Here is a 26,793-nt window from a genome sequence, read left to right as displayed (position 1 = left end):
TTAGGAGCAGTGCCCAAGTGTTCATTTCTGAGCAGTTTTTAGCGACGCACAGCAGAAGAACTGACAGTAGGCTAAACCTTGCCCCATGCATTATTTATCATCTGCTGTTTCTTTTGTTGTGCTTCATTTTGTTTTATTTCTTGTCCGTTATTAATCTGTACGTGAATCATGCTCAAAGGTTTTGCACATTTCAGGGGGCTTCCTACACATGTGACATGTGCAAAGAAACATTTGAAGAGACCGAGGAGGAGCATTTGAAGGGGCGAAAGCATCTCAAGCTGTTAGAGAGGCTCGAAAAATTTGGCACTCTAGAAGCAGTTGGTGAGTGCTAACAACAACCGTTTGTTCAGTTTGCCTTTGCTTAGAGGGGTGGGGTTGAGATACATGTTATAGTCAGCTTTCATTATTTAAGCGCACAAACTTGTGGTTGTGCGTGCTGTATGCATTCTAAGATTGTCTTCCATCAGAGTTAATAATTAATGAATAGGATGGAGCACTAACCATACTAAGTTGGTTCTGCAGCAGGATGTCCTTTGGACGTAAGTTCCCCTTTGCAGCAACTTATTTTTAAATGGTTAGGTGGCAGTCTCTCTGGTTGGGTTTTGTTTGGAAGGACGTTTTGACACCTGTCACTCGCAGAAACCATAAATGCCATGTCCGTGCTTGTCGCTAATGTCTCGTTGAAGCGTACATCTTGTATATTTTGGTGAATGGAGCATATGGCATTAGTCCATGTGAAAAAGAGCTTGATTAATGGCTGCTCTCGGACTGCCGGCCTTGCATTTTCTTTGAGTTAGAGGAGGATTTCCTGTTTGCACAGTGATATCAATTTGCACAAAATAGCCGCACCCTTACTGTTATACTATGGCAAGTGATCCCAATGAAGAATTATTTCTGTGCCAAATGTGCTCCAAAACGGGTTTCTTCTTGCTCCACAAATTACACCAATTCGTTAACTGGCTGGGCCACCACTGAATGTGATATTTCTGTCCGTACATTTATTCATTATGTGTTATTCCCTGAAAGAAACAGTGAATGACTCTGTTCCTTAGTTTTAATAATACAGTATTATACCTCATTAACTCAAACTCGCATATCTCGAAAAATCGGCTGTCAAAATTTTCCACGGTACCGATCGGTTTCCCATAGGTGCAATGTATTTATTGCCCTTTATCTCAAAGTATTTCCATGCCCACTTTCGGTTATCTTGAAATCTTAACTGAGAGTGGAACAAAAACTTTGCTGCCGAACCGTTTCACAAAATACTAGCGGCAAAATGTCATACGTTTCACAAGGTTCGTGTGAGGCTGCCGCAGTTACGACGAAGTGGACACTGTTCCCGAACGTGAAGTTGGAACCTAGCGGCTTAACAACTTTGTCGAGCAACCCTGTGTCACTTCATGTGACTCTATAGACAGAGGCAGGCCCTGCAAAATAGCACGGGTCGTACACGTCATTTTGTTTACCGTCAGAAATGCGATTTAAGCATTTTATTTACGCAAGGCATGTCGCGCGGATTTTTCCGTTGGCCGTGCGATGTGAGGATAACGCCGCCAAAGCAAAGCAAGTCACTGATGCTGCAAAGGAAGGTAGCCCTAATCAAGGAAGCGGATTCGAGGCTCGAAGTTTCCGGACGTCAAAACTGTGCTGATTGTGTGGTTGCATCATGCGGGAGGAGCCCCTTCCAGTTTCAACATTGACAGAGAAGGTCTATTCTCTGGACTTAGCGGTGGGCTACACTGATTTCGCCTGCAACATCAGCTGACTTGACCATTTTCTTATGCGAAACAACGTCGTGTCACGCACAGTGATCGCGGCAGTGTCGACGCAGCTACTCAAGGGGTGACGACATCAGCCGAAACAAGAAACACGCTTCGTTTGATGCAAAATAAAGTTGAGTGCAGCGACGGGGACGATCGGAACATGCGAAGTGTTAAGCAACTTGAGAGAGCTTTGGTAAGTGCATGTGTTACTGAGAGGCAGACCAGCCTTAGTTGGTTTTTCTGCACTAAATAAAAAGGCTGTGCCGAAAAACACAGCTGGTTGATAGCTCTGGTATGTTATTATTTTTCTTTAAAACCTTTACAATGAGCCAGTTAGGCGCTCCTGTTAAGAAACTGGTCAGTAGTGATAACGTTTTTAGATAGAACTGGACTTCTCAATGGAATTTGCGCAACTTTGCTTATCTAAAAAATCTGCTTATCTCGAAATTTTTTCTGGTTTTTGCTACTTCGAGTTAACTGTAATATCCTCATTCTCGTCCATGTCTTATCAATGCTGTAAGTTTCAAGTGACATATTGTTTTGGTGAATATCACCTGTAGTGTGCACGTATCTCACAGGAGTACGGCCACTAGCGTTGGTTCGGACTTAGCGAGCCACAGGGCCGCGTTTGCCGTCACCTCGCATGAACTAGTGCACCGCTGCAAACGTGCGTTTGGGCACAACAAAGGCGCCGAGCGTAGCGTGGCAAATGCACAGTACTGCTCTCGAAATCCGCAAAACTTTATTGCCTGCGGTAACACCACAAAATTGTGCCGCGCCCGCTCCCAAAGGTGGCGGGAAAAGCAAAAAGGCTTTACCACGCCACGGGCGAAAATACAGAACAAAGGGCGCCACTAGCACGTCTCCGTGGGTAATGGCTCACGGTGACACGCCGCTAAGGAAAAAGGTCCCTCGTGACCATGCTGCGTACCCTCACGATCAGTGACCACAGGGCCCGATCGCTCGAGGGAGGGCAAACTCCGTTCGCTTTGGCTTTCGATAAGTGTGTGGACGGCAGAAATAGGTGAGAAACCCGCGTAATGACAACGGGCAAGCCTCAATCCCACACACCAAGCTGCTAAAATGGAGCTCAGCCACGCTAAATACTTAAATGTGCGCTGAAGGCCAGTCTTCTGCAAGATTTCACTGTTCACAAACAACCATAGTAACCTATTGGAAGTGTTGTGTGCCTTACACTATAGTAGCTTGATGAGTGACAAGAGCTAGAGCATTGCAAACCTTTGCCTCTTCGCAGCTGCTGAGTTCCAGGCCAGTGTATGCTACCTGTGTGACGTGACAGCGGTCAGCAAGTCACAAATGGCAATGCATGTTAAGGGAGCAAAGCACAAGTTGCGGTGTGCCAATCTTAGGCTTCCCCCTTCGGCCTTGGATCTCCCGGGTACAAACCGAGCTGCGAAGTCGCCCACCAAAGCTGAGAGCAAGTCTGCTGGGCCTCCTGACCCAAGTGGGTATTGAAATGTGCATATGGTGTCCGGTATAGACAGTTTACAGTGCTTAATGTGTAGAGTAAACAAGACTTGATACTACTGATGCCCAATGGAATCCTGAACCACCCCTCATGCTTGGTGAAATAACTCGTACAGTGGAAAACAGACGCTGCTGTGAACAGCTCAGCAACATGTTGCATTCTTGTGCGTGGCAAGGAGAGTTACTGTCTGTAAGGAGTATTACTAGCTGTACTAACTGCTGACTATGTAGGATAACATATTGCACTTTGGATGCAAGGTGTAATGTATGTACAGTACTAACGGACTGAAACAGGACAATTTAGGGCTAAGTAACGCGCATGCTTTCGTTTCCAGTCTTCAGTTCTGGTCAGATCGGTGTAAATTCGACTTGAACGTGTAGATCATAGCCAACATTATCTTTAGAGACCAGATTCGTCGCGACATCACATGGTTATCTCGAGAAATTGCGCACACTAGTCGTTACACTAAAAATTTTGATGTCGCGTTTGAATCCGTGAGTACTGTACATTGGGGAAAGAAAAAAAAAACAGCTCCTGACATTAAACGATCCCCCAATGGCCCACAATGCCATGAAGGGTAAATGTGAATTTGTGTGTTGGGTGAACAGTGCCCTTTAGCAATAAACGGTTATCTATCGTAGATGAATGGGCCTTATTCATGAGGGAAGTCTACGCATGCGCGTCGGCGGTGACGACACGCGCGCCATGATTTTTGAGGGTCACAGCGTGGCGACAGGAGCGAACTGAGCGCCACCTGGAGTGGCAGATTTGCAAAATTTTCCGAAAAATACCAGGCCTCCGAGAATGTCTACCGGCACGCAGCGGGCAACTTCGGAGGCCATGGACCCCCAGTTTCGATTTCAGCGATCTCCACTAGAGGCGCTGTTCAGACTTGAAAAAGGCCCATTAAAGTGCTGTTACATTCCTGCTGTTACAGAACCCTGCTGTTACATTCCTGGGTGCGGCGTTTTCCTGGTTGTTACGTCGTTTTCAGCCGACCCCGGCATAGCTTCCATAGGATTCCATGCAGTGGAAACCCCTCTGTTCCGTCGCACCTGTGGCACCATTCCCGCATTGCACATTGCCAACCGTCCCTCTGAGGCAGCCCAGGCGGCCATGTTGACGTTTCACGTGGCTTGGCTTGATCCGCTTGGTTGCTTTATGATCGAATTAGCCGCCAGAAGCGTTGAAGGTTACATATGATGGATTTTTAAATCCCGGCACCAGAAACACGACCTCCGAGATCTGTATTTTTCTTTTAAATGTGGTGTCTATGACATGTTTGGGTGCCAAAAATTCAACAGAAGTATGGACTTCGAGATTAGCTTTTGTTGCTCGGAGTAACCCTGTTGGTGGAGCCAACGGCTTTATAGGCCGTAACAGCGCTGGATTTGCTGCAGAGATTTGTGTGCAGTGATGGCGCTGAAAGCCACATGGCACTGCAGGTGCTTGTGAGACGCCTTGTAGTACTGATCACCTGTGAGAAAATGTGCCAGGCGACGCTGCATGATTTCTTCAAGCGAAAGGTTTGAAATAAATATACTGAGTACGTGCAGCGCAATGGTACGAAGACAAGAGAAGACACACAAATGACATAGACAGCGCCAGTCTATGTCGTTTGTGTGTCTTCTCTTGTCTTCGTACCATTGTGCTGCACATACTCAGTATATTTCAAGACATGTACCAACTCGCATATCAACGGATCCTTTTTGAAATAAAATTGTGTGCTTCTCATCACTACTCCAATTTCTCATTTTTACTCGTTTCTCGGCTCTTACGTTTTGCCGGCTCTTGCATTTCATTTTACGGTCCCGCGAAAAACATATCAGCGGGGTTCTACTGTAGTATGCTTAAGGATTAGTAACCCCAGCTTTGAAGGAAGGTGCCTAACTCTAATATAAATGTGTTATGATCTTAGCTAGGAATTGAGGGTTCCCTTGTTCACTTTTGGTGTCCTCGCACTGTTCTGTTCCACTTTTCTTATTGCTTGTTGAGAATTTTAATGGAACGTATCTAAAAGCGGTTTTACGGCAAAAAAAGAAAAAAAAATCAACTAATTTCATTATCATGTCATGCGGAAGAGGGCTGTAACAAATTGTCACATACTATAACGAAGGTACGTCCGCATTGCATGTGACTGTTTTTAGGAGGTTGTTGTACTATTCAGAATGTTTGCAGGAAATTAGTGGTTTGAACTAGAGAGCTTGCTACTAATACCAACTGGGATGTGTAGCGTGCACATGTAGCTAATGCAGGACCATTGTCTACATGAAAAAAAAAAAGTACTGTTCTGGTTAAGTGCAACTTCATTAATTTGGATTCCAAGAGGGCCAGAAATTTCTTGGAATTATATAGAATTAAACTAAAGAAAGCCCCTTTGAATATGGTGTCCTATGACCTGTGCGGTACCATGCACTAGCATAGGGCTTTTTGCATGTTTCCGGATGGGAACTGCCTTTGCTGTCTTTGTGCGTGCTAGCAGCAGTGGGCTGACTGCATAGTTGGCTCTTCACACAAGACCCCACAAAACAGAAAGTGTCTTCGAAAATGATCATCCAAGAATATGGCCAAAGTTTCTCCATGCACTTGCTGATGGCCTAAGCAGTCCACAGCTGCAATATTGCAGTGACACATTTTTCACGCTGTTTGTGGTTTGTCGGGGGTCAGAGCGTTACTCCATGTGATTTTTAACAAAATCAGTCGGCCATGAATGGTCGATAAGAGCATTAAATGGTAGGCATTGCTACGAAATTCCCGCCTATATCTTGGCCATTGTTGTGCTGTCGCTACAAATAAAGTAGTCGATACATTCACCGCAACTTCATCCCTTGTAGCATAAATGTCAACCGTACTGCGATGGCCAAATGATCAACAATCATTGGCAACAATCATTGTCCATCATTGGCTGCGTAGGCAATCATTGGCAACAATCATTGGGCACCACTTCACTTGCCGCCCTTATTAAGTGCAGACATTGAGGGTACATTTGGCATGTCGCGAAGCTTCTTGAAGTCCATGTCTATGCTGGGCATGTAGCTTAACTAATCTTAGAGGGATGCACACATCGAAAATGTGTGCAATTGAAAATGTGCATTGACCACCTTGCCCACATCACCGTTCTTCTTATATGTTGCTGTTTCTGCTGCACCCGATGGCCAAATTAACACGTAGTTTTGAAGCTGGAGTCTAAATTATCACATAGGGCAACATATTTTCTTCAATATGTCGGTTGTCCTTATTAAGTTTTTAGGGCCAGTGGCAGCGCTATGAAGCTGTCTGAGTAATCACACATGTCCGAATTATTTGCATCTATATTATCAGTTAGAGGCTATACATTTATGCTACGTATTGCGTTTTCATTATGCTAAAGCCTTGTTCTTATGTCTTTTATTGTTGCAGATGCTGTAATGCCAGAGAGGCCGGTGTGTGATGTCTGCAATATAACATTGAGCTCTGTACACCAGTTAGTGCAGGTGAGATGGTGGTGTGACTGTGCTCATATAATTGTCACACCATTGATTGTGTGCTGATATAGACCTTTTCACAGACGGCTCCCTGGGCACCGCCATAGTCCTCTTTGGGCTGCGCTAAATAGGCGTGACCCCCCAAAAATGCACTACCGAGGCTGTGACCTCGGCCTTTGTACTCCCGCGTGCAGCCCAACATGGCGGCGTTTTTTCTCTCCTGTGAAAAGGTGTATAATAGGGTCTGAATGTGAGTTAGTTGGCAAGAATCCGTAGGCGTAAAAGAGTCCTGTGTCCTTCCTTGTCTGTGTCTATTTCGAGCCGTTTTCTCCCGATGTACTGATTTACTGGTCTTCCTCTTATCCTTCATATATCGTGATATAAAGGAAAGAAGGGGAATTTTAAAGGAGCCTTGCAAACTTTTCCAAGTAGCCATGGAATGGCTTCATTAAAGGAGCTTATTTCCTCATGAATCGACCACCGCAAAAATTTTTAGAATCCGTCCAGTACGAGCGGAGTTACGAAGATTTGTCGCATGCTGTAATTGCTTTTTCCTCTCGTCCTGACAAAAGCGCTGGAAGCTAAGCAGGGGGGGGGGGGGGGGGGCATGGAGTAACAAGGTAAGTCACGCGTGCCTCGTGACCTTGAGCACTCTTTCTTTTTTTTTTTTTTCTTCGTATGCGCGGTGTATTTTCAGTGCGATCGCGCACGCGGGCAAGTGACGGCCTTTCGCGGTGGCCGCAGTAACTACCGAGTGCGCGATGTTCAAATTAGCCAATGGCACGGAACTTGTGTCACTGATGCTGTAAGCATCATTTTTGTCGAGAGAAGAGGAAGTGCTCTTTAGCTGACTTTGAGAATTTATTGTAAATCCCAGGCCGGCATGCTGCCGGCCTGGGAAGAACTGACAGACAATAATACTAATGAAAGTATAGGGATCTTATTTGTGGTATAATAATATGAATGCAAAGAAAATAAAGCGGACGAAAAGACAACTTGCCGCCAGCAGGGATCAAACCTGCAACCTTTGAAGGTTGCAGGTTCGGTCCCTGCCAAGGTTTTCGTCTGGAAACTTTCCGGAGCTTGCGGCATGTGTGTCCAAGCTATGCGATTGGTCTCTATTTGAGATATGTGAAATGGTCCTGTCGGAAGCTGTGTCTTCAAAAACGATAATATTGATGCACTTCAAGGCCAGCAGGGCTTGGGCATCAAAGTTATGAAGATGGCTGGCTTGACGATGACTAGTGAGGACGAGTAGTCAGTCTAGTGATTACCGTATTTACACGATTGTAGGTCGACGTACAATCAAAATCGAAACTAGTACCGCCAGTTACGGTGGGACAAACGAGGAATCGGGGATGCTGTGGCATTGTTACAACATTATGTTTGTGTGCTGGCTCTACCTGCAGCGTATAGTAGCGTATTTTGTCATGTATAACCTCCACCCTCGGCAATGATTCGCGAAAAAATTTATCCCTGGTTATTACAGTGAAGCTAGCTTCCCTGCATAGCTGTAAAGCACTGCTGTGAAGTCACCTTTGCACACTGGAATTCGCATTTTTCGTCTATTTAGCTCCACATTTTCTGTATTTTTTGTGTGGGTTACACATAAAAAGAAAGTATGATAATTATTTGGCTCGCTTGTTTTAAAGAATTCTTTCTGTTTAAACTTTTACGAGGTCGCTGTCCACCGTCAGTGCCACTGCTGCTATTCCAATGAGCAGCTGCACTCCTGGCAATGAAGAGCGGCTTAGCGGTGACTTGTTCGGGGTAGCCAGTAATTGATAGAAAAGCTTGTGTTTTTGACCCGGGCTTTTTTTTCATGGCCGCGTTTGCCAAGCATGCGAGAATTGAAATCTACTTGCCTCTCTGCTCTCCCTGCCCTCCACTTTCTCGCTTTCGCCCCGCCACGGTGGTCTAGTGGTTATGGCGCTCGACTGCTGACCCGAAGGTCGCGGGATCGAATCCCGGCCGCGGCGGCTGCATTTTCGATGGAGGCGAAAATGTTTGAGGCCCGTGTACCTAGATTTAGGTGCACGTTAAAGAACCCCAGGTGGTCGAAATTTCCGGAGCCCTCCACTACGGCGTCTCTCATAATCATATCTTGGTTTTGGGACGTTAAACCCCAGATATTATTATTATCACTTTCTCGCTTTCGACTGTCCTCACATGCACTGCGAGCGCTTCGGGCAGCTTTGGGAACTGACGCCCACAGGAACTGCCGGCCAATGTATTGTTATCTAGTAAAACTTGCTGCTGGGCGAGTTGGTTCATACTTGCAAGGAAAAAATGGATGCGTGCAAACTATAGACAAGGATGCAGAAGACACAGACGAACGCAAGCTTTCAACTAACTTTGCCCGCACGGCCTGGGCATCACAGTTCATGAAGAGGGCTGGCTTGACAATGACAAGTGAACATGTGTAATCCGGCGACGTAAACAAATTTCGTTTATGAAATGCGCTCATGCGTCTTTCTTTTTTTGATGTGCGATTATAGGGGGTCAACCTACATTCCAGTCGACATACAATCGTGTAAATGCGGTACACTAATAAATTCGTTGTGAAATGCGCTCATGTGCATGCTTATTATTATTATTTGACGAGTGATTAAGGGGGTCAACATGTATTCATGTTGACTTACAATCACGCAAATATGGTAGCTTCCTGATTAGTTTGCCTTGTATTATCTTGATCTTAATAGCTTTTTTTTTCTTTGTTACACAGCACCTCAGTGGAAGGCGACACAAGGAGATTGTCAATGCCTTAAAGCAGGCAGTCTTGGTATGCCCTTATTTTATTCATTTATTTTAAATGAGTCCACTAGAGGTGTAGGACATATGCTCTGATCTGGCAAATGTTCATGAATACTGTGTATTTGTGTTCTTCTGGCCTTGAATCATTATGAAGCGATTGCAAGAGCAACTGTTATGCCCTTCAATGTAGTTGTTGTGCTATGTGGGAATTTACAGTAGTACATATCCATTGAGTGACTTGCTCCTCTCTAGCAACATGTAGCCCTGTTAAACTTCCCAGTACTGCGACCATTCCACTATTTACAGACCTTAGCAGTCGGGCGAAATATTGTGCCCAGTTATCACACATATATTTAGTGATGGACTTTAGTAAGTGCTCAGTTCACGATTCCCCCCTTCTCTTTTTTGCCACTGCAGCAGTACTGATCACTTGCCCACCACTCACCGTAATGTAAAGAAACCGCTGCGCACCACTGCTGAAATTAAGTTGGAAGTGCTGTGACATGTTTCTGTATCTTGGTTGCATAGCCACCGAGATACGCTGTCTGAACGTTTGAATCCTTTGCAGAGACTTCCACCAAACCTGAGGCCTCCCCAGTTGAGGACGTTGTTTCGAAAAAATGGTATTGTTTTCTCTTCTGATGGTTGCTTCTTTCACTTGTTCTTACAAATAACTTCTTTATGGTCTATGTAATTCGGATGCTGTGGCAAGTTAAGGGAAGTGTGATTTAAAGTGGCATCTCATTGATATGATTCTGCATACTGTAAAATCCCTACGGTGAAAGATTATCCGACAAGATTTGGAGGGGGGTGGGGCCTTTGCTCGGTCGCGGATAAATATTCAAGATGGCAGCGGAAGAGCCGTTAAGAATATAGGATGCATATCCGTACTTACACTCGAATGCTTTATTGAATATGCATGCATTCACTGTTGTTATTTGCCCTCGTCAGGTGAATAAGGGCAGTGAATGAAACAGTGACAATGGGGGAGGGGGCTCCCTCGGTCATTGGCACATATTTCAAATCTCCCGAAAAAGAGAGGGGTGCACTTGCTCAGGTAGGGGCGCTTGTTCGGGATTATGCGGTAATACATTTTCTGGAATAATCTGTTCCTTCTTTTTCGTGCCCAATGCTTCAAAGGAGTGGTGTATTTTCATGCAAACGCTATTGCAATTCACCTAAAATTGGATAGTACAACAGCAAAAGTGGGCTTTTGCTGGTATATTTCTAAAGCTAGTAGCTTCATATTTCAGTGTTTTTGCTTAAATAACATTCCAATGACCCACAATCAACATGTTACATGTTTGAAGCTGTTAAGATTGTGTAGCAGCAGCGTGAAGAAATCACCACTGATCTATTTTAAAGGGGCACTGACACAAAATTTCGCGGCCGAGATAACCTGCTGGATCGATTCCCGTGTACGTGCGTGTACCATCTGCAAAATATCGACAGCGAATAAAGCTTGAAAGGTATTTTATATGAATTTTGAAGTTCGTGAGCGCGATCCAGCATTATAGGCCGCACCTAGTGCATTGACACCCTCGGAGGTGACCCGAGGTGACCCCCCTACTTCCCCTACGTAACCATTGCAGCCGGTACAAGTTATGATGACGTCGTAGCCGCCATTTCTGTTTTGACGCGCTTCCCGACGAATCGCTCCTCGCTAGCGGGTCAAACCTGAAATGATTCGCCACGTCGAAAATTTCTTCCATCCCCGCCGCAAGAAAATCGTCGCCATCAGACGACGATGAGCCCGACGACGACAGACCACGCGGAAATGCGTCACTGTTCTGTGTGCTCACGTGACCGAGCGTTTCACTCGCTAGGTGGTGATAGTTGCACCCGGCGGCTTGTCGTTTTTGGAGCTCTGTCAAACCGAAACTGAGGCTGTGTCGGTAATGAGGAGCTTGTAATTAATTATCCGTCGCGCGCTGCAGCAAACGATGTGCCGTGTTATGACCATCAGGCCCCCAGCAACACATTGCAGCAAAAAAACGCGGGGCGAAAATTTTTGTGTCAGGACTCCTTTAACATTGCTGAGTAAAAGGGGATTTGCCGTTGTTCGTGTGGGTCGAGGGATGCTTCTACACATAATGTTGTTCACCACACAATGCTTTTTGAATTGGTCACCAAGTGCCCACTTTACATTTTATTTTCCAGTTCACGTGAAAGTCGTGTCAATGAGATTCCACTGTACAGTACTCGCAGATTGAAACAGGACGATTTAGGGCTAGGTAACACGTACTTTCGTTTCCACCGTCTTCAGTTCGGGCCATATTGGCGTAATTTTGATCATACGCGTAGATCAGAGCCAGCACTATTTTTAGAGACCAGATTTGTCGCGACATACCGTGGTGATATCGAGCAATTGCGCATACCAGTCGTTATACCAAAAAATTTGATGTTATGTTTGAATACGCGAGTACTGTACATGGTAATGTTTACACATTCGGCTCGGCTAATGTTAGCTCTATGAGAGCAACATCACCCTAGCTTAAATGTATCTTGCCTCAAGTTCTTATTAAAGAACAATATTTTAATGCATGTCTGTGCTTTCCAGTGTTTAAGTTCATCTCTAGATTCAGCAAGCTGAGTGTTCCTGCATTCTGGCATTGAGTACTAGAAGTGTACTGAAGGCATTGGAACCCGTTTTAGAACTAACAGTTTTGTACTTATAGTAAATACCATAAAAACCAGAATATAGGCCGGACCGGAATAAATATAGGTCGAACCCCCCCACATCTAAATAGTGAAAATCGAAAAAAAGAAAGAAAAAGTGCATGGAATAGCCAAAGTATCAGAAGGCACGTGCCTTTACCGTGTAATGAACGCGATTTTAAATGGTGCACAGTTCACCGTAGCATTTTCTTGAACGCTACGGTGAACTGTAGTCGGCCACTGGTCAAGAAAAAGAAAAAAAGCACCTCGGAGCCCAAATAGATTCACAAGACAACAACAAAAACGCAAAATGAGATCGCCCATGGCACAAGAATGAAGGTAAACAAAGCGATGCCAATGGTTGCGATGGCGATGGAGGCGGTTGACTTCAGTTGCCCATAGTGGCCAGGCTTGCGAAGTTTTTCTGCCAGTGACCGGTATATAAGACGGGGGTTGACTTTTTAGGGCTGTTTTTTGAAAAAGAATTCGACCTATACTCCGGTTTTTACGTAAGTAAAGATGACTGGAGGTGCACATTTTTTTTCTGGCTTTTCTTCAATTCATACGTGGAAAAACGTTCATTTTAAATGTTTTGAAGCTCTTTCAGGTTGCAGTGGAGCTTTAAATATCAGAGGCCTGCTGCATTTGAGCTGCTTCCACGTGCAATGTTTTACCGAGACGCGGACGAAATGTTTTAAGCTGTTTCTACCACCAGAAAACTGATGCCTAAATGAGACAAGTGCAGTGCTCACATTGTGAGGCAACGCTGCTAAAGGTCACAAGTATTTGAGCTCTTGAGCTGCTCACTCGCCTCACAGCAGACTCTAAAAACATCGTGATTTTTCGTCGATGCATGGGGAAATGCCACATCATTCTGCGTGAAGCCATTGGCAATACACAACATGCCCTTGGCAATAATTGCGCAAAGTTACTAAACAGCAATTGTGAAACTGTCCCTTTACATAATGTGAGAAAATGTGATTCCTACATGTGTGATGTGGGACGCATAGGTTTCATTGCAGCCAAGTGTATAAGCTTGGTTGCCCGGGCACAGCTGAAACAGCTGCTTTGCAAGTTGCTTTCGGTTGATTGCCTAGGTTACCACAATCGCTTTGCGCGTGCCATTGGAAACAGATGCGCGCTCTTCACTGTGATTCCACAAGTGAAGACACACCTTGACTCCATGTTCCCGTGCAGCTTTGTCCACTGTGAATGTTTTTGCACTGTCAGTACAGTTAGGCTCAGTGTTAGGTGCGGCAGTTTGTTACTGCCCAACAGAAACAGTGTAATTAAATTACACTCTGGAATCTCCAGTATATAGCAATCCCTTAGCTCTCTCAGTACTGTTGTGGCTAACACTTTTTTCGGTACTGAGCAAAGAGAGCTTGCAGGATGTCTCTGCAATTACACTAGAAAATCTGGACAACACGTCCTGTATCTTCTACCTGTTTTGACAGTAATATCAAACTGCTGCTAAGTAATTGTGACTGTGAGTTTGCCTTCTTTGCTGCATACATTAATCACTGCGGCTTGCAAACTGTCGCAGTTGACACGGAAGCAGTTTGGTATTCAATACATGAATGGGACTTGACCACAGCGCTCTTGCGGCCGCATCCAGTAGCTTTATCTTAAGCACTTTTGCGTAAATTACCGCTTCTGTAACTCCTAACTGAACCATGCATAACTGAGAAATTTTACCCAGCTTCCTGCAGAAGACAGTACTTGCTTCTTCGACGCCTGCAGTCAATGTGGCTGTCTCTCTGAGACGGCTGCTGCTGCTGCTGCACTTTTGTGAGAATGTGTGTGGGTCACATGTACAGAGTGCAGTGAGTGTGCAAGCTGAAACAATGCTTTCACATGCTAACTCCTGTTGCTCGTATGTTGTGACCCACGTCCCCTTGACTGGGAGAGTAAGTGCAGTGTGCCATCTGGCTCACAGATGGCAAGCCACCAACCGGCCCCGCCGTGAAACCAGCAGCTCCAGCTCCAAAGCCTGGCATTGCTGTCCAGGTAAATAAATGGCGATACTGATATAAAAACTCTGGCATCCGCATCTGAGGGAGCCATCGCTTCCAGAGCCAGGGGTGTGTAGAAAGTTCTTCCTGAAAATGGGAGAAGCTTGTTGCAAGCTCCTGACTGCAACTAGCTGTTTAGGTTCACCACTTATTTCTCTTGTGCTATGTAGACATTGTGGTGTAACGCCTACATTTCACACTCATGGTACATTCGACTGGTTGCTTTTCAAGTGCTGGGGTGGTGTGCTTTACATTGAGCTGGTCAAAGCACATGGAGCACACTGGCCTGGTTCTTTCGGAGGGCTATGCACCTGCACTTGGAGGTATTCCCACCACTAATCTGGGAGTGTGACTGAGATCGAATTGAATTTTGGTCATGCAGCCCCCCCTGATTGCTCTGTGAGGAGTGTTTGTTTTGGGCAGGCCTCTTTAGGTTCCAGTCTCACAAGGGCTCTGCAACACTTCAAATTAGGTCAGAGTGTGGCAAGTCGAATGTACCGTGAGTGTGCCACACAGCTGCCGCATTAAATTACACTTAAGAGCAAGTTCGCGCATTATGCTAGTGTAAATTTATATGGATGCTGTCTATCCTCAACTCTTGCACTGAATCCTTGATCACTTGCAGTTTTTTAATTGACAGCAGAGAATTTTATAGTAAGTGAGTGGGAGTTTAAGCAGCTCTTGTAACAAGTTTCGCATCCAAATGAGCAGATGTATGTTGCTGTAGAAAAATTCTATAGTCATGCACAATGTGCAGGAGGGCCAGTAAGTACAGGAAAACCGTAGGTAGGTAATGTAAATGGTCAAAAGAAAGCTAAAGATAGCAATTTTAAGCAGCTGCAGAGGTATTTCATCATGGCATTACTTCCGCACAGTTGCAGGCCCGAAATGCACAATTTTGCTGTATTTATAAGTTCTAGGTAATAGATGAGCAGTGCTCTTATTGTTAATAAATCATAGCTTAGAGAACTGTGGGATAGCCATATTAGTGTTAGCAAGATTCACGAGTGACTGAGCCTTGGCTCAGTCACTCGTGAATTCCTGATTGTGGAAGCTTGACGGATGTCACTTCATGTATTGTTGCCAGTGCAGCATTGATGCTATTATGGCAGTAATTGTAGTAGCGTAACAGCTTTAGATGTGTGTAGAGGGCAAGTGTCATTGTAGCATTGTCAGCCTTGTAAATGCACTGCAGCAGGGCCCAATTTGGAAATAAGAGGATGAGCGTGAAGGGGATGATGTATAGGCTGGGAAGGTGAATACATTGCCCACTCACAATACTTCTGCAGCGTTTGTCAAATGGCAGCTGGACAAAGCAACACAAATGTTGCATTATGCAGCCCAGCAAATGCTCACAAAGATGCAAGGAACAACATAATTAAGCATGCTTTGCAGCATGTTTGCAAAACTCCGGAGTGCCACCACAACTAACAACTTGGAAGACTTTGGAAAAAGCTGAACTTCTCAAAATATTCATGGGCAAAACTCATCCTAGTGAAACGCCATTCACTCGTTTCACAGGATTGAAGGGATAGACAAAAATTTTCATTTACACATCCACAGCGTGGAGCTACAAAGGAAATATATACGAGTTTCTCAGAAGAAAAAATATTCCACTTGACGAAAGCATCGTCCTGGTCCTGGTTCACTTTGCGGACTTCCGCAGAACTGATTTGCCGATGCGAACATCCTACTGCCATCCTTACAACAGGGCCACATGCCCCATATTCTGCAGTACTGTATAATCATGTGTGGGTTCAGAAGGGGCATGTTCTGATCCCACATGATCATGTGGTACCATTTTATACGGAGGTTATCAGGTCTATGAACTATTTAGTGGGGCGAAATGAGCTCGTCGGGAAAATTTTATGCTTGCTTGCGTTTGGGGTCCAAAACATTTCATCCTTGTGCATTGAGGAACTGAAGTTCCTCATTGATGCCAAACTTCAGCGTGAACATTACTTTTTTGGTTGGCAGTTTTGTGGCTGAGGGGTGCAGCAGGAGGGTAGCTTCAATGGAAGACGGTCTGTTGCTGCTGCTAGTCCGTGTTCCATCTTGGCCACTTTGTTCCTGGTTGTGTTTGTTTGACCTCTTATGGTATGCAACCATACTTGGCAATTCAGTGGTGCTAGGATGAAGCACTTGCCAGCAGAAGCGTCAAGGGTAGATCCACCGACAGCCCAGAGTTCTTCAATCATGCAAGTTGTGAAACTCCCCGTAGGCTCCATGTATCAAACTCTGGACACTCCATTGGCCTAAATCACGGAGGTCTGTTGATTGTAGCACTACCTGTACATGGAAAAACAAGCTAACAAATGGCATGTTTGTGTGGTTCGTTGCGCAAGTGTGCAAGCAATGCCGCTTTAATGAAGCGAGCAGTGTGTTTTCGTTTGTAGCTTGTGTTTTGCCGATGATGCTGCAGCCATAGAACTATCTGACCTTTCTTGAAAGTATTCCTTATTCTCGTCGCAGCAACTTGCGCTATCGTGGCGATATGGTGTGTTTTCTATTGTTGATCCCAGGTGGCGCGTCAGTTTGCTAACCTCCACACATTTTTCGATGGGCATGTCTGGATTTCAAGATGGAGTTTAAATTTCACGACTAACATTATTGAAGAACTCTGCTACAGCCAACATCACCACCAACACCATTCATGCCGATGGCCAGTGTGGACTCTTCCTTGGCAGTTTTATGCCTTGACCTTCACTGGGGCAACCGAGCTTGATTCCATCTTGCAGTCACCTTAACGATTTTGAAAATACTCGCCCCTTTTGGCTTTCGGCCAGCTCATAAAATTTGCTTGTAAATCAACCCTAGCCATAGCAATTACAATATCAACTCGCTTTGCACATGTAATAGTGGTACTTTCATCACAGGAATAGTACTTTTGTCTTTAAAACAAGGGGTAGGGTATTCCATACTGTTTTAACAATCTCGATTTTCTGTTTGAGTTTCTTACATGAATGTGTGCCTTAGGGGCCTACTGCAAAAGGAGTGAAGAGACCAGCCCCTCCAGCTGGTGGACCTACTACTGGACCTGTCAAGAAAATAAAGCAAGAGCCAGTGCCAAAGCCATCAGAAGGTTCTGTTCGTTTTTTGTTTTTTTTCTTTCGTTTTTCTTTTTTCTTGTGTTTCTGTTTGCAAGTGGTAGTGATGATATTGCCTTGAAGACATCGGTAAAGCTACCAAGCCATAAGTGCTGTTGTGCTCAGTATGATGTGTACAACGCATGGTTGTGTGGCGCAGCACTTCGTGTTGTATCTTTGTGAGCGCGTGTAGTACAAGTACTAAGTGATAAATTTCAGAGCGCTCTAAACAAAGCAGAATATTACTTCAACTGAATGTGTCTTCCTGTATATAAGTAGTGCAAACAGTTCATTGTGATTCCTGCCTAAACTTGGCATTCTGGTAAACATTCATCAAAGAGCAAAAGTGAAAGGGCTTTATTTTACCCTAGGAAATGAGGCTGTTCTTGGCGCATTCTTTGAGCAGACAGTTTCCCTGTTTGTTTGACAACTCCTTTTTTTCCTCGAACATTATCATATGGTTGTATGAGAAAAGTGCATGCTTGCGATTTATCTTCTTTTTTTTCTGAGTGGAGTAGGTACTGCTGCGATAAAAAAAAAAAAAATGTGAACAGTGCAGCACCTACGTACTACACTGTTCGCATTGCATTTCAAGTGCTTGTAATCTGGCTGGCAATAACTCACTAGAGTCATCCATGATACAATCAGTGACGTATCTAGTGTCTTTATTACCACCAAAGTTAGAGCGCAATGAAAACAAATGTGAACAGCGAAGCCTAAAGGCACCGCACTGTTCGCATTTCTTTTTATCGCGATAGTGCAGTTAGCAGCACTTTTGCTGCAATGTGTTTATTTGGGTGCAGTTCGCATATTGGAGCATTCTGTTGAAGCATTCACGAAGTGTAAAAAATGTTCGCTCACAAATGGCGGCTACACTCGGCAACAACTTATTTTGACAGTGGAGCGAAGGCTACAGAGTCGGGGCCTCCGCACATTCGTGTTGCTCCGCAAGTAGTATGGCAGCTTGCGGCGGATTTCGGTTTTGCTCACTCGCATTGTCAATGCGCTTAGAAAAATATATACACAAGAAATGTGAATAGGAGAAACATTTTGATTGTTCAGTGTACATTTTAGTGTCAAATTACGAGTACTATATTTTTCTTGGAGACCTAAACAGCGCATTTGCGGCGGCACACTGACCCACTACATCATGGATGCCATGTTTACTTTGGAAAACGGGCATGCTGACAAGGTGATGCTGTCTATGAAATGGAAAGAAAAGGAAGGCATTCTTGCAAAGGGAACACTAACTGTACTTTACCTACGACTTCCCGCAACTGTTTGAGTCTCATAATAGGGACTTTTAGCTTGTACGTATACTCTTTAACGTTACCGTGTTACCGGAATACCGGATTGCGTATACCGTGTTACCGGAACGCATGTTTTAGAAAAGTTTTAACTCTCCGTACGTAACGTATACCTCTAGCGTTTGCGCAAACCACTAAATGGTGATAAGTGCATTTAAACTACATTTAATTTAGATAATATTGAATTACCGCTGAGGCAAAATCATGAGAGGTTCTTATTATGTGCAGTATCCCGGTATACGCAAAGGGGTGTAGCAATACCGGCTTACCGGACGATGGTGTGGACATCTTGTGACGCTTCGTGCAACCACAGTCATGGAGACGTTTGTTTCCGCTTACTGTTTTTGAGGGGAAAAATGATTAAAAAGGCAACTCATTCGTAATTATGCTGCTGCAAGGCATTTACATTGGAAGTAGAATGCTCAATGTTTCTGCAATAACCTTCGTCCCACTAGATGGCGCCACCTATCCAGCCGGTCCGGGGCTTTAGGCCTCTCATGTTTACGGATTCGGTATTCTAGGTCGCTCTAGCCTCGGTAATCCGGCTGAAACAAGGTGATTGTAAGTGGTGCTTGCACGTGGTGCTTGCACGAATTCGGCTTATTTTGACTCGGCGGCTGGATATCGCGAGTTGCCACGAACGAAGGTGGATTTGTGAGATAGGGCTGTAAACTCAAAGCCTATCTGGCGAGTAGTTTACATTCCGTGAAGGTTCGCGCATGCGCAGATTCCATCCGGTGTCCGGTAACACAGTAACGTAAAGAAGTATACGTACAAGCTAAAAGTCCCTAATAAAGCAGCAGTTCTTTCAGCAAGGCAAATGAGAAAATTGTCAGTAAACTTAAGTACACGATTTTTTGGCGCAGAAGCAGGCATGCGTTTCGGTTCTGTGGCTTCCACAGTCCTGCCAAGGAAAGTTGTCGCCGAGTATAGTATACAATTTGAGGTCAGATTTTCATAGGGCACTATTACATTTGATATTTGAAATTTTTAGGCTTGTGCGAATAGCATATTTTAGGCTCGAAGAGAATTCGAAGCGAATAGTGATTTGGTCGAATAATTTCGAATCAAATTTGAATAGTATATATCACATATAAAGAAAAATGAGCATATTTGTCATGACCCAACTAACCTGCACGATATTTTTTTTTTAAATTGAAACAAGGCATGGTGCAAATGTCTACACAAAAATGAATGTTCAAACCCATTAGAACAAAAGTTACAGTATGTTGAACATTCACCAGTGAAATCCCAGCTTGAAATTGACACACTCGTAAATGTTTAACATACCATTTGTTCAAATGGGTTTACAACATCAATTTTTGTTGCACTGCACACAGTTCTGATTCCAGATTATTGTGATTATGCTGATTTGGTTTGTAACTCTCTCAGTTTAGAAAGAATCTGGCTCCCCAAAAGGCACATGGAATATCTTGTATTTTAAAAACTACTCATTATACTAGAAAAACTAATTGCATATTTGAAATCGGCACACAAATATACATAGACTCACCAAGTTTCATCAAAATCGATCAAAAAATAAGAAAATTTCAAGAGCAGTGTCCCCTCTTAAGGGGGGACGTGGGTCTTGAAAAGTGTGTTTTTAATAAATAAGTTGGGTGAACGGAATGAAATTTATACACTTACAGTTTCTTCTGCAGATTCCAAATCTCTGAGTAGATTTTTAATAGCTGCATTAGAACAAAAGATATGCTAGTTATCCAACGTTTTCTGACACAATTCTTACGGGGATTTTTGGCAACTTCTTTTTGTCAAACGCAAAAGCAAAGTATGCGGCAAGATTGGCAGAAGGCTGGTCTAGCCGATGATGCTATTTATTTTCTTATAGTGCTGTTTACCAAATGATAATTCTCAATAATCATAAAGTGTATGAAGCAAACATTTTTCATATTTGAATCCGTTTATTTTGCATTCGAAGTTCGATGAAAACAATCAAATTAGCATCATCGGCTAGACGAGCTCTTTGGCAGTCTTGCCACATATTTTGTTTTTGTGTTTGACAAAGCAAAGTTGCCAAAAAGTACCGTAAGAAATATGCTCTCAGAAATTGCATATCTTTTGCTCTAATGCAGGTAATAAAAATCTACTTGAAGATTCGGAATCTACAGAAAAAACTGATAAGTGTATTAAATTTCAATCAGTTGACCCAATAAAATTTTTTTTTCAAGACCCACGTTGAGCTTCGCTGCGGTGCGGATTTTTCCTGGAAAGGTGTGTTCGCGGTATAGCAGCCCTCTACTGCAGTGAAACCACCTTTACAGGAGGTTACATGCAGACTAATATACACCTAGTCGTTCATTTCGAATACTTCGAAATTTCCAATAATTTAAATTCGGATCGAAGCGAATTCGAATACTGTAATATTCGTTCGAATATTCAAGATGCTCGAATATTTGCACAAGCCTAGAAATTTTCTAAAATTCTTTCACACCTGCACCTTAAGGTGTTAACATGTTGAACATTGAGTGAAATCTCAGCTTCACATTGATTCACTTTCGAATGTTTTAATACCAAAAGTTTTGTTCAAACAAGTTTAGAACATCCATTCTTGTTTTATTGTGTATGGTTCTCATTCCAGATTATTGTGAAATGCTGATTTACTTTGTAGCTCTTACACTTTAGGAAAAATCTTAGTCCCAAAAAGGCACATGAAATGCTCATTATTTTAAAACCTACGTGTTGTAGTAGTAAAATAATTCCATATTTGAAATTGGCTAAGTACGAATAATCTTAGCAAGTTTACCAAACTTGATCAAGAATTAAAAAAAGGTCTTATAGAGCAGAGGCACCCCTTAAAGGAGTACTGACATGATTTTGAGACATCGCAAAAGGGACATTTTTCGTTTCCTTGGTATGCAGCGTTAACACTCTCCACACGCCGGAGTCAGAAAACATGCAGAAAACATTTTACTTTGATTTTAAAGTTTTCGTCACTGACATTATCCTAACGAGTCAACACAGTTCCACTGAGTTTGTAAACTCTGCATCCTGCATGCAGTCTAAATCACAGAAATCACTGTTGGGGTCACTGGACGACAATTACTAACTCATCGTTGATAATGTGCATCACAAACAGATGACAGATCTGCCGCTACTAGTCGCGAGTTGCTGTCTCCACGTGACGCCATACTGTGATGACACGTCACTGAGTGGCCGCCCCCGGATATCAAAACCAAGAGTGTTTTTTTTTTAAGGTAGCAATATTAAAAATATATTCGATGCATTCCCAGGCACGACAACACTTTTTTTAGGGTTCTCGACACCAGTGTTTTTATTTAGCGCAACAATCCAAAAATATTTAAAATTCGTGAACGACTTGCCCCAGAACACAGTAAGGAATCCAGCTTGATGCTTGCTTGTAGGTGCCAAGGCTCGTTGGCATGGTAGGTGACGGAATTTTTTTCTTTGTGCACTTTCAGGTTCAGCAGCCTCCACAGCCGGGAGTCAGGTAAGTTGTCAGTTGTGAAGCTTTGTTATGGTACTGCAACTATGTCCTGCTCACTCGCCCAGTGCAAGCATTGTGTTTCCCACAGAAATTACATCGAACTGTGGCATCACTGTCTACAGAAGATGCTAATATGGTACTATAGTTGCATGAAAATGATGGAGAGTGCATGGATTTGTCTCAACTTGGTCTTTTCCTCTTCATGTGACTTCATGACTTGGCAAATTAAAGAAACTGTCCTGTTGTGAGTGCAGTGATTAGGTATATGTGCATAAACTGATTGCCCTGACAGTGTTGGGGAAAATATCTGCTGTTCGAAAATTTGAAACGTAATGTGCAATAAATAGAGCCACAAGGACATCTAAAGCCGTATGCACAAGGATAAGACAAGGCCATGCTTACTAGCTTTGATTCTCACGGTGGCCGAGCGATCGCAGTGCCACATTTCCGTCGTGCCACAAGTGAATCTCTGCAAGGGGGATGGATCTAGCTCTCATTGCAACATAAGTTTTTTTTTTGCACTGTGTTCACAGGCTGCAGTGGCCACTTAGACCTCTCTTTCGTGCTGCTTTGTCTCAGTTGCTGTTGGGAAAATAATGGGAAAATAATTTAATAATTAATGCTGTTGGGAAAATGGGAAAATAATTTAAAGCCGGTTGGACCAGCCTTGGTTGCACCCTTTGCACTTTCTGTTCACAGAAACCAAATGGCACAGTGCCAGCATACTCCGTTATGCTTGCGCCTATTTTATCGCATCATTCTCAGACGCAGCTTAAACATTAAGCTAAGGCGCACTAATTTTTCACCTTGAGACATCAGCAATGCATGTTTGCGTATTTTTTGCGCGTCCTCAATGGCAACAACCAAAACGACGTTTTTTTTTTCTTGTCTCATAGTAGCAAGAGAAGTAAAGCTGTATCAAAGGCCACTGTGTAATGGCGAATTCCACTGGGAGATCCGGAGCGGCCGCCGAAATCCTGGAGCGAGCACTCGGATTGTACCAAGCCAAATCTGCCAGTGGAACACGTGAATGCTCCGCGTGAGGTCGCTCCGGAAGTTGTTTATGCATACGTCACGTAAATTGGCTCCGGGAACTATTTCTGCTTCCGCTCTGTGCGTTTTCATGGGTCGCCGACTCGCCGCTGCAAAGCGCGCATTTCGGCCCCGCAGTAGCGTAAAGCAGGCGTGCCATTTTCTTGTCTTACGCTGACAAACAAGGACGAGCACATGCACATCTCTTCTTCGATGTAGCCGATGATCTCGGGCGTGCGCACAGTGGGTCAGGGAACATTTCTTTAAACATCATTTCGTAGAGCACGTACGGTTCGTCGTCATCGCTGCTGCTACTACTGTCAGAACTCGTGCTCTAGCTATCGCTCAGAGCAAGAAGCAAACCAGAAGCTCGCCCAGCAGAGCCAAACAACGTCATTTTAAGAATGTAAACAAGTGCACAGGGTGATCACACCCCGCCTTAAACACGCTGAAAACCATCTGAAAACAACCGAGTTGCCCGACTGTACCGGAAATGACGTCACCGCGTTGCCGGAGTTCCGGCGAAATCCACCTCTGCAAGACGGAGCAACTCGGAACGCTCCGTCGCGGAGTGGGTTGCTCCGAATCTGCCAGTGGAAAACGCGAACTTGCTCCGAATCGACCAGTGGAACGCAGATTCTCGAACGCGGAGCAAGAAAACTTGCTCCGGCTCGACCAGTGGAATTCGCCATTAGTTGACTGAGCACTTGGTGACGTTAAAAGAAAAAATAGTCATAATTATGTTTTTATGGTGTGCACTACACAGGCGTGTAGTGTGTACACATATTTCCACCTGTGCCTTTAGTGTCTCGTTTATTTGCTCTGGAATGAACACCTACATTTTGAGAGCGACATACTAACTAAGCTCAAGGTCGGGTTATTTTGAATCAACTGACTTTGTTCTGTGGGAATTGTGCAGCTTGTGACTGAAAGCAGTGTTCTCGTATCACTCATGCAGCACCAGCGACTGGCCGAGTTGAAGGGGGGCACTGGTGCTGGCACCAACAAGCCTGGAGGCCCACAGCAGAAAGCTGGGACACAAAAGGTAGCACCTGGTGGCAGCAGTGGGAAATCTGTGCTTGGGCTAGTCTTTTGTTCACATCAGTGCCTCGAATTAGTCAAACCTCAATATAACGAAATTCTTGATTTGACGAATTTTTTTCATTTCCCAATCTATGCCCCATTGAAAAGCATGTCTTTTTTTTGCGATTTAATGAGGCCATTTTGTACTGCACTCCCGATTTATCGAAGTCCTCGTGCATCGCATATATTTACATGGAGCTTCCTTGACAGGCACATGCAAATGAAAACTTTAGGTGGGACAAACGGCGCTTTGCATGTGCCCTTTAATGCATGAATTTTGCCAGCGGGCTGCAATTCATGAAGCAGAATGTACCACTGGCCATGTGTTGTGTATGTATGAAACCCGCTGCGGATGCACTCCTCTTGGGCCAGCCGGAGTGCCTCGGAAGCTCCGGAACGTGTCACGCTATGACGTCACTGGCCTGTTGGAAAAGGAAAGTGCCAGTCGGAATCTGGAAATACGTTTGCTTTGCCGGGCATTTTTTTTCTATGACCATTTGGTGGCTCGATCTCGTTTTGCATAAATTGGCTGGCCGAGCACAGTTGGTGGTTTGATTGAGTGCATAGATTGTGTTTTCCTGTTCACGATGAGTGGTGCACCTCGCAAGAGAAAAGCTCTCTGCCTTGACATAATAGGCAAAATTATCACTGAAGTAATGAACAACGAAAAGAAGGCAGTTGTTGCTGAAATACATATATTCATTGCCGTTGCTGAAAGATTTCATCGAGCTCGCTCTCCACAATTTTCAAATTGAAGGACAGCACTAGTGCAGTCAGTGCTGGTGGCTCAAGCCAACAAAGGAAAAAGGTAAAAGCAGCTCCTGATAGCACTAATATTTCTGGAATTTATTGATTATTTTCCCAATTATGTTGTCTACAAAGTGCCATATGCTGGGTGTGTTGCCATCTTTATTTGCACTGCTGAAACATAGGAACCTCAATTTAACGAGACTCACGATTTATCAAAGTTGTCGCCTGCAAGTAGCATTTTGTTATATAGAGTTTTGACTGTATTCCCTGTTTGGATCTTTTGAACTTCAACCTGGTACCTGGTGTAGTATGCGTAATGAATGTGCTTTAAAACATTTATTGTAAAAATTCTTCCTCAATTTTGATAAAGCTTGCCGAGGTTACGTATATTTGTGTGCTGACTGAAAATATGCAATTATTATTTCAAGTACAGTATGTAGTTCTTAAAGTATCAAATATAGGGGTGTGCGAATATTCGAAAGTTTCGAATATTCGTCGGATATTACATTCGAAATATTCGTATTCGATTCGAAAATCACGTATTCGAAAAGTTTCGAATATTCGATAACTTCGAATATTCGAAAAATTCGAATATGCGATTCGATTATCATGCATAAAATAACTCGTCTTCCACACTTTCTGTTGCGTTCGTATCGCTAAAAACGTTGCCGAGAGGAGCGATAAACATCGTAAGTACACGGAGGCACGATATCTGTCTGCGACGAGCGCCCCAATACGTATGGTTTATTGCTGGTGCATCGGTGCATCTCCGACGTGCAGCGCTGTTGGCGATCATGTAACCGTACATTTTCAATATAATGCGGCCGTAACGTGCCGCACTACCACTCGTTCACTATGCGGGACCACTTCTGAACAAAGACAGTGACACGTGACTGGTGGCGGACTATAGGCACCTTCAGATACCCCAGTCTGGCAAAGCTTTGCCCCATGTAACTCCCTATACCAGCCACTTCTGTTCCAAGCGAGCGTGCCTTTTCAGTGGCAGGGGGGGGGGGGGGTGTCTGTTACAAGGGAGCGCCTGCTGCCTGATCAAGTTGAGCAACTGATAACATGTAGTCATGACTTTCATTGTGCCGTGATATTTGCTTGTGTTGTGATGTGCATCGTGCTAGCTTGGACATTGTGTTCTGGAGATAGCAGTGTATGTTGTGTTGCCAGGTGGAGGCATTTTTCCTTTGATACTCGATATTCGATTCGATATTCGAAGGTGGATATTCGTATTCGATTCGTATTCGAAAAATTTGATATTCGCACACCCCTAATCAAATATCTCGTGTGCCTTTTAGAAGAACTCTGAATATATACAAATAAGCTGCAATGCAAGGAACTTCTGCACGCTTTTCTCATGAGTGGTATAGAAGCACTTGGATTGTCAGTTGTTTACCATAGTTGCGAGAACATTTTCCTCTGTGTAATAAATACAGCAGGACCAGGCTCAGCCATGTGTTTTCTTTAGGCTTGTGCAAATATTCAAGCACTTGGAATATTTGAACTAATATGACGTTATTCGAATTCGCTTCGATTCGAATTTAAATTATTGGAAATTTTGAAGTATTCGAAATGGACGAATAGGTGTATATTAGTCCGCATGTAACCCCACTGTAAAGGTGCTTTCACTGCAGTGAAGGGGTGCTATACTGTGAATACACCTTTTCAGGAAAAATCCACACTGCCACAAAGCTTCACTTCAAGGTTAAATGAACATATTACCCTCACATCGATTCATCATTTTTGAAGTTTAAAAGCTTGTTATGCTGGCTTACATGCTCTAAGTGTAGCAAATTTTAAAACATAACATATTTTACAGGTTATCACTCTAATTCTACCGAAAGTCAAATATTGATACTATTCAAAGTTGCTTCCACTTCCTTTGAACCAAAAAGAATGACATTTGCTCATGCCCTG

General features: G+C 43.9%; 1 protein-coding gene across 1 annotated transcript in view; it reads left to right on the top strand.

Moving 5' to 3' along the window:
* LOC119396889 (uncharacterized) overlaps positions 1 to 26,793 on the top strand; it is a gene marked incomplete in the record, with an annotated part of 37,653 nt that overhangs the window by 3,967 nt on the left and 6,893 nt on the right. Inside the window, 9 exon segments of the mRNA XM_037664249.2 lie at positions 195 to 321; positions 3,019 to 3,228; positions 6,652 to 6,725; positions 9,442 to 9,498; positions 10,039 to 10,093; positions 14,068 to 14,138; positions 17,120 to 17,225; positions 21,977 to 22,005; positions 23,993 to 24,079. Coding sequence (XP_037520177.1) covers positions 195 to 321; positions 3,019 to 3,228; positions 6,652 to 6,725; positions 9,442 to 9,498; positions 10,039 to 10,093; positions 14,068 to 14,138; positions 17,120 to 17,225; positions 21,977 to 22,005; positions 23,993 to 24,079 — 816 coding nt within the window.

The sequence above is a fragment of the Rhipicephalus sanguineus genome, chromosome 6, assembly GCF_013339695.2.
Source record: "Rhipicephalus sanguineus isolate Rsan-2018 chromosome 6, BIME_Rsan_1.4, whole genome shotgun sequence".
In the NCBI taxonomy this organism is placed as follows: domain Eukaryota; kingdom Metazoa; phylum Arthropoda; class Arachnida; order Ixodida; family Ixodidae; genus Rhipicephalus; species Rhipicephalus sanguineus.
Note: the sequence above shows the minus strand (reverse complement) of the source record. Positions and strands in the feature narration are given on the sequence as shown.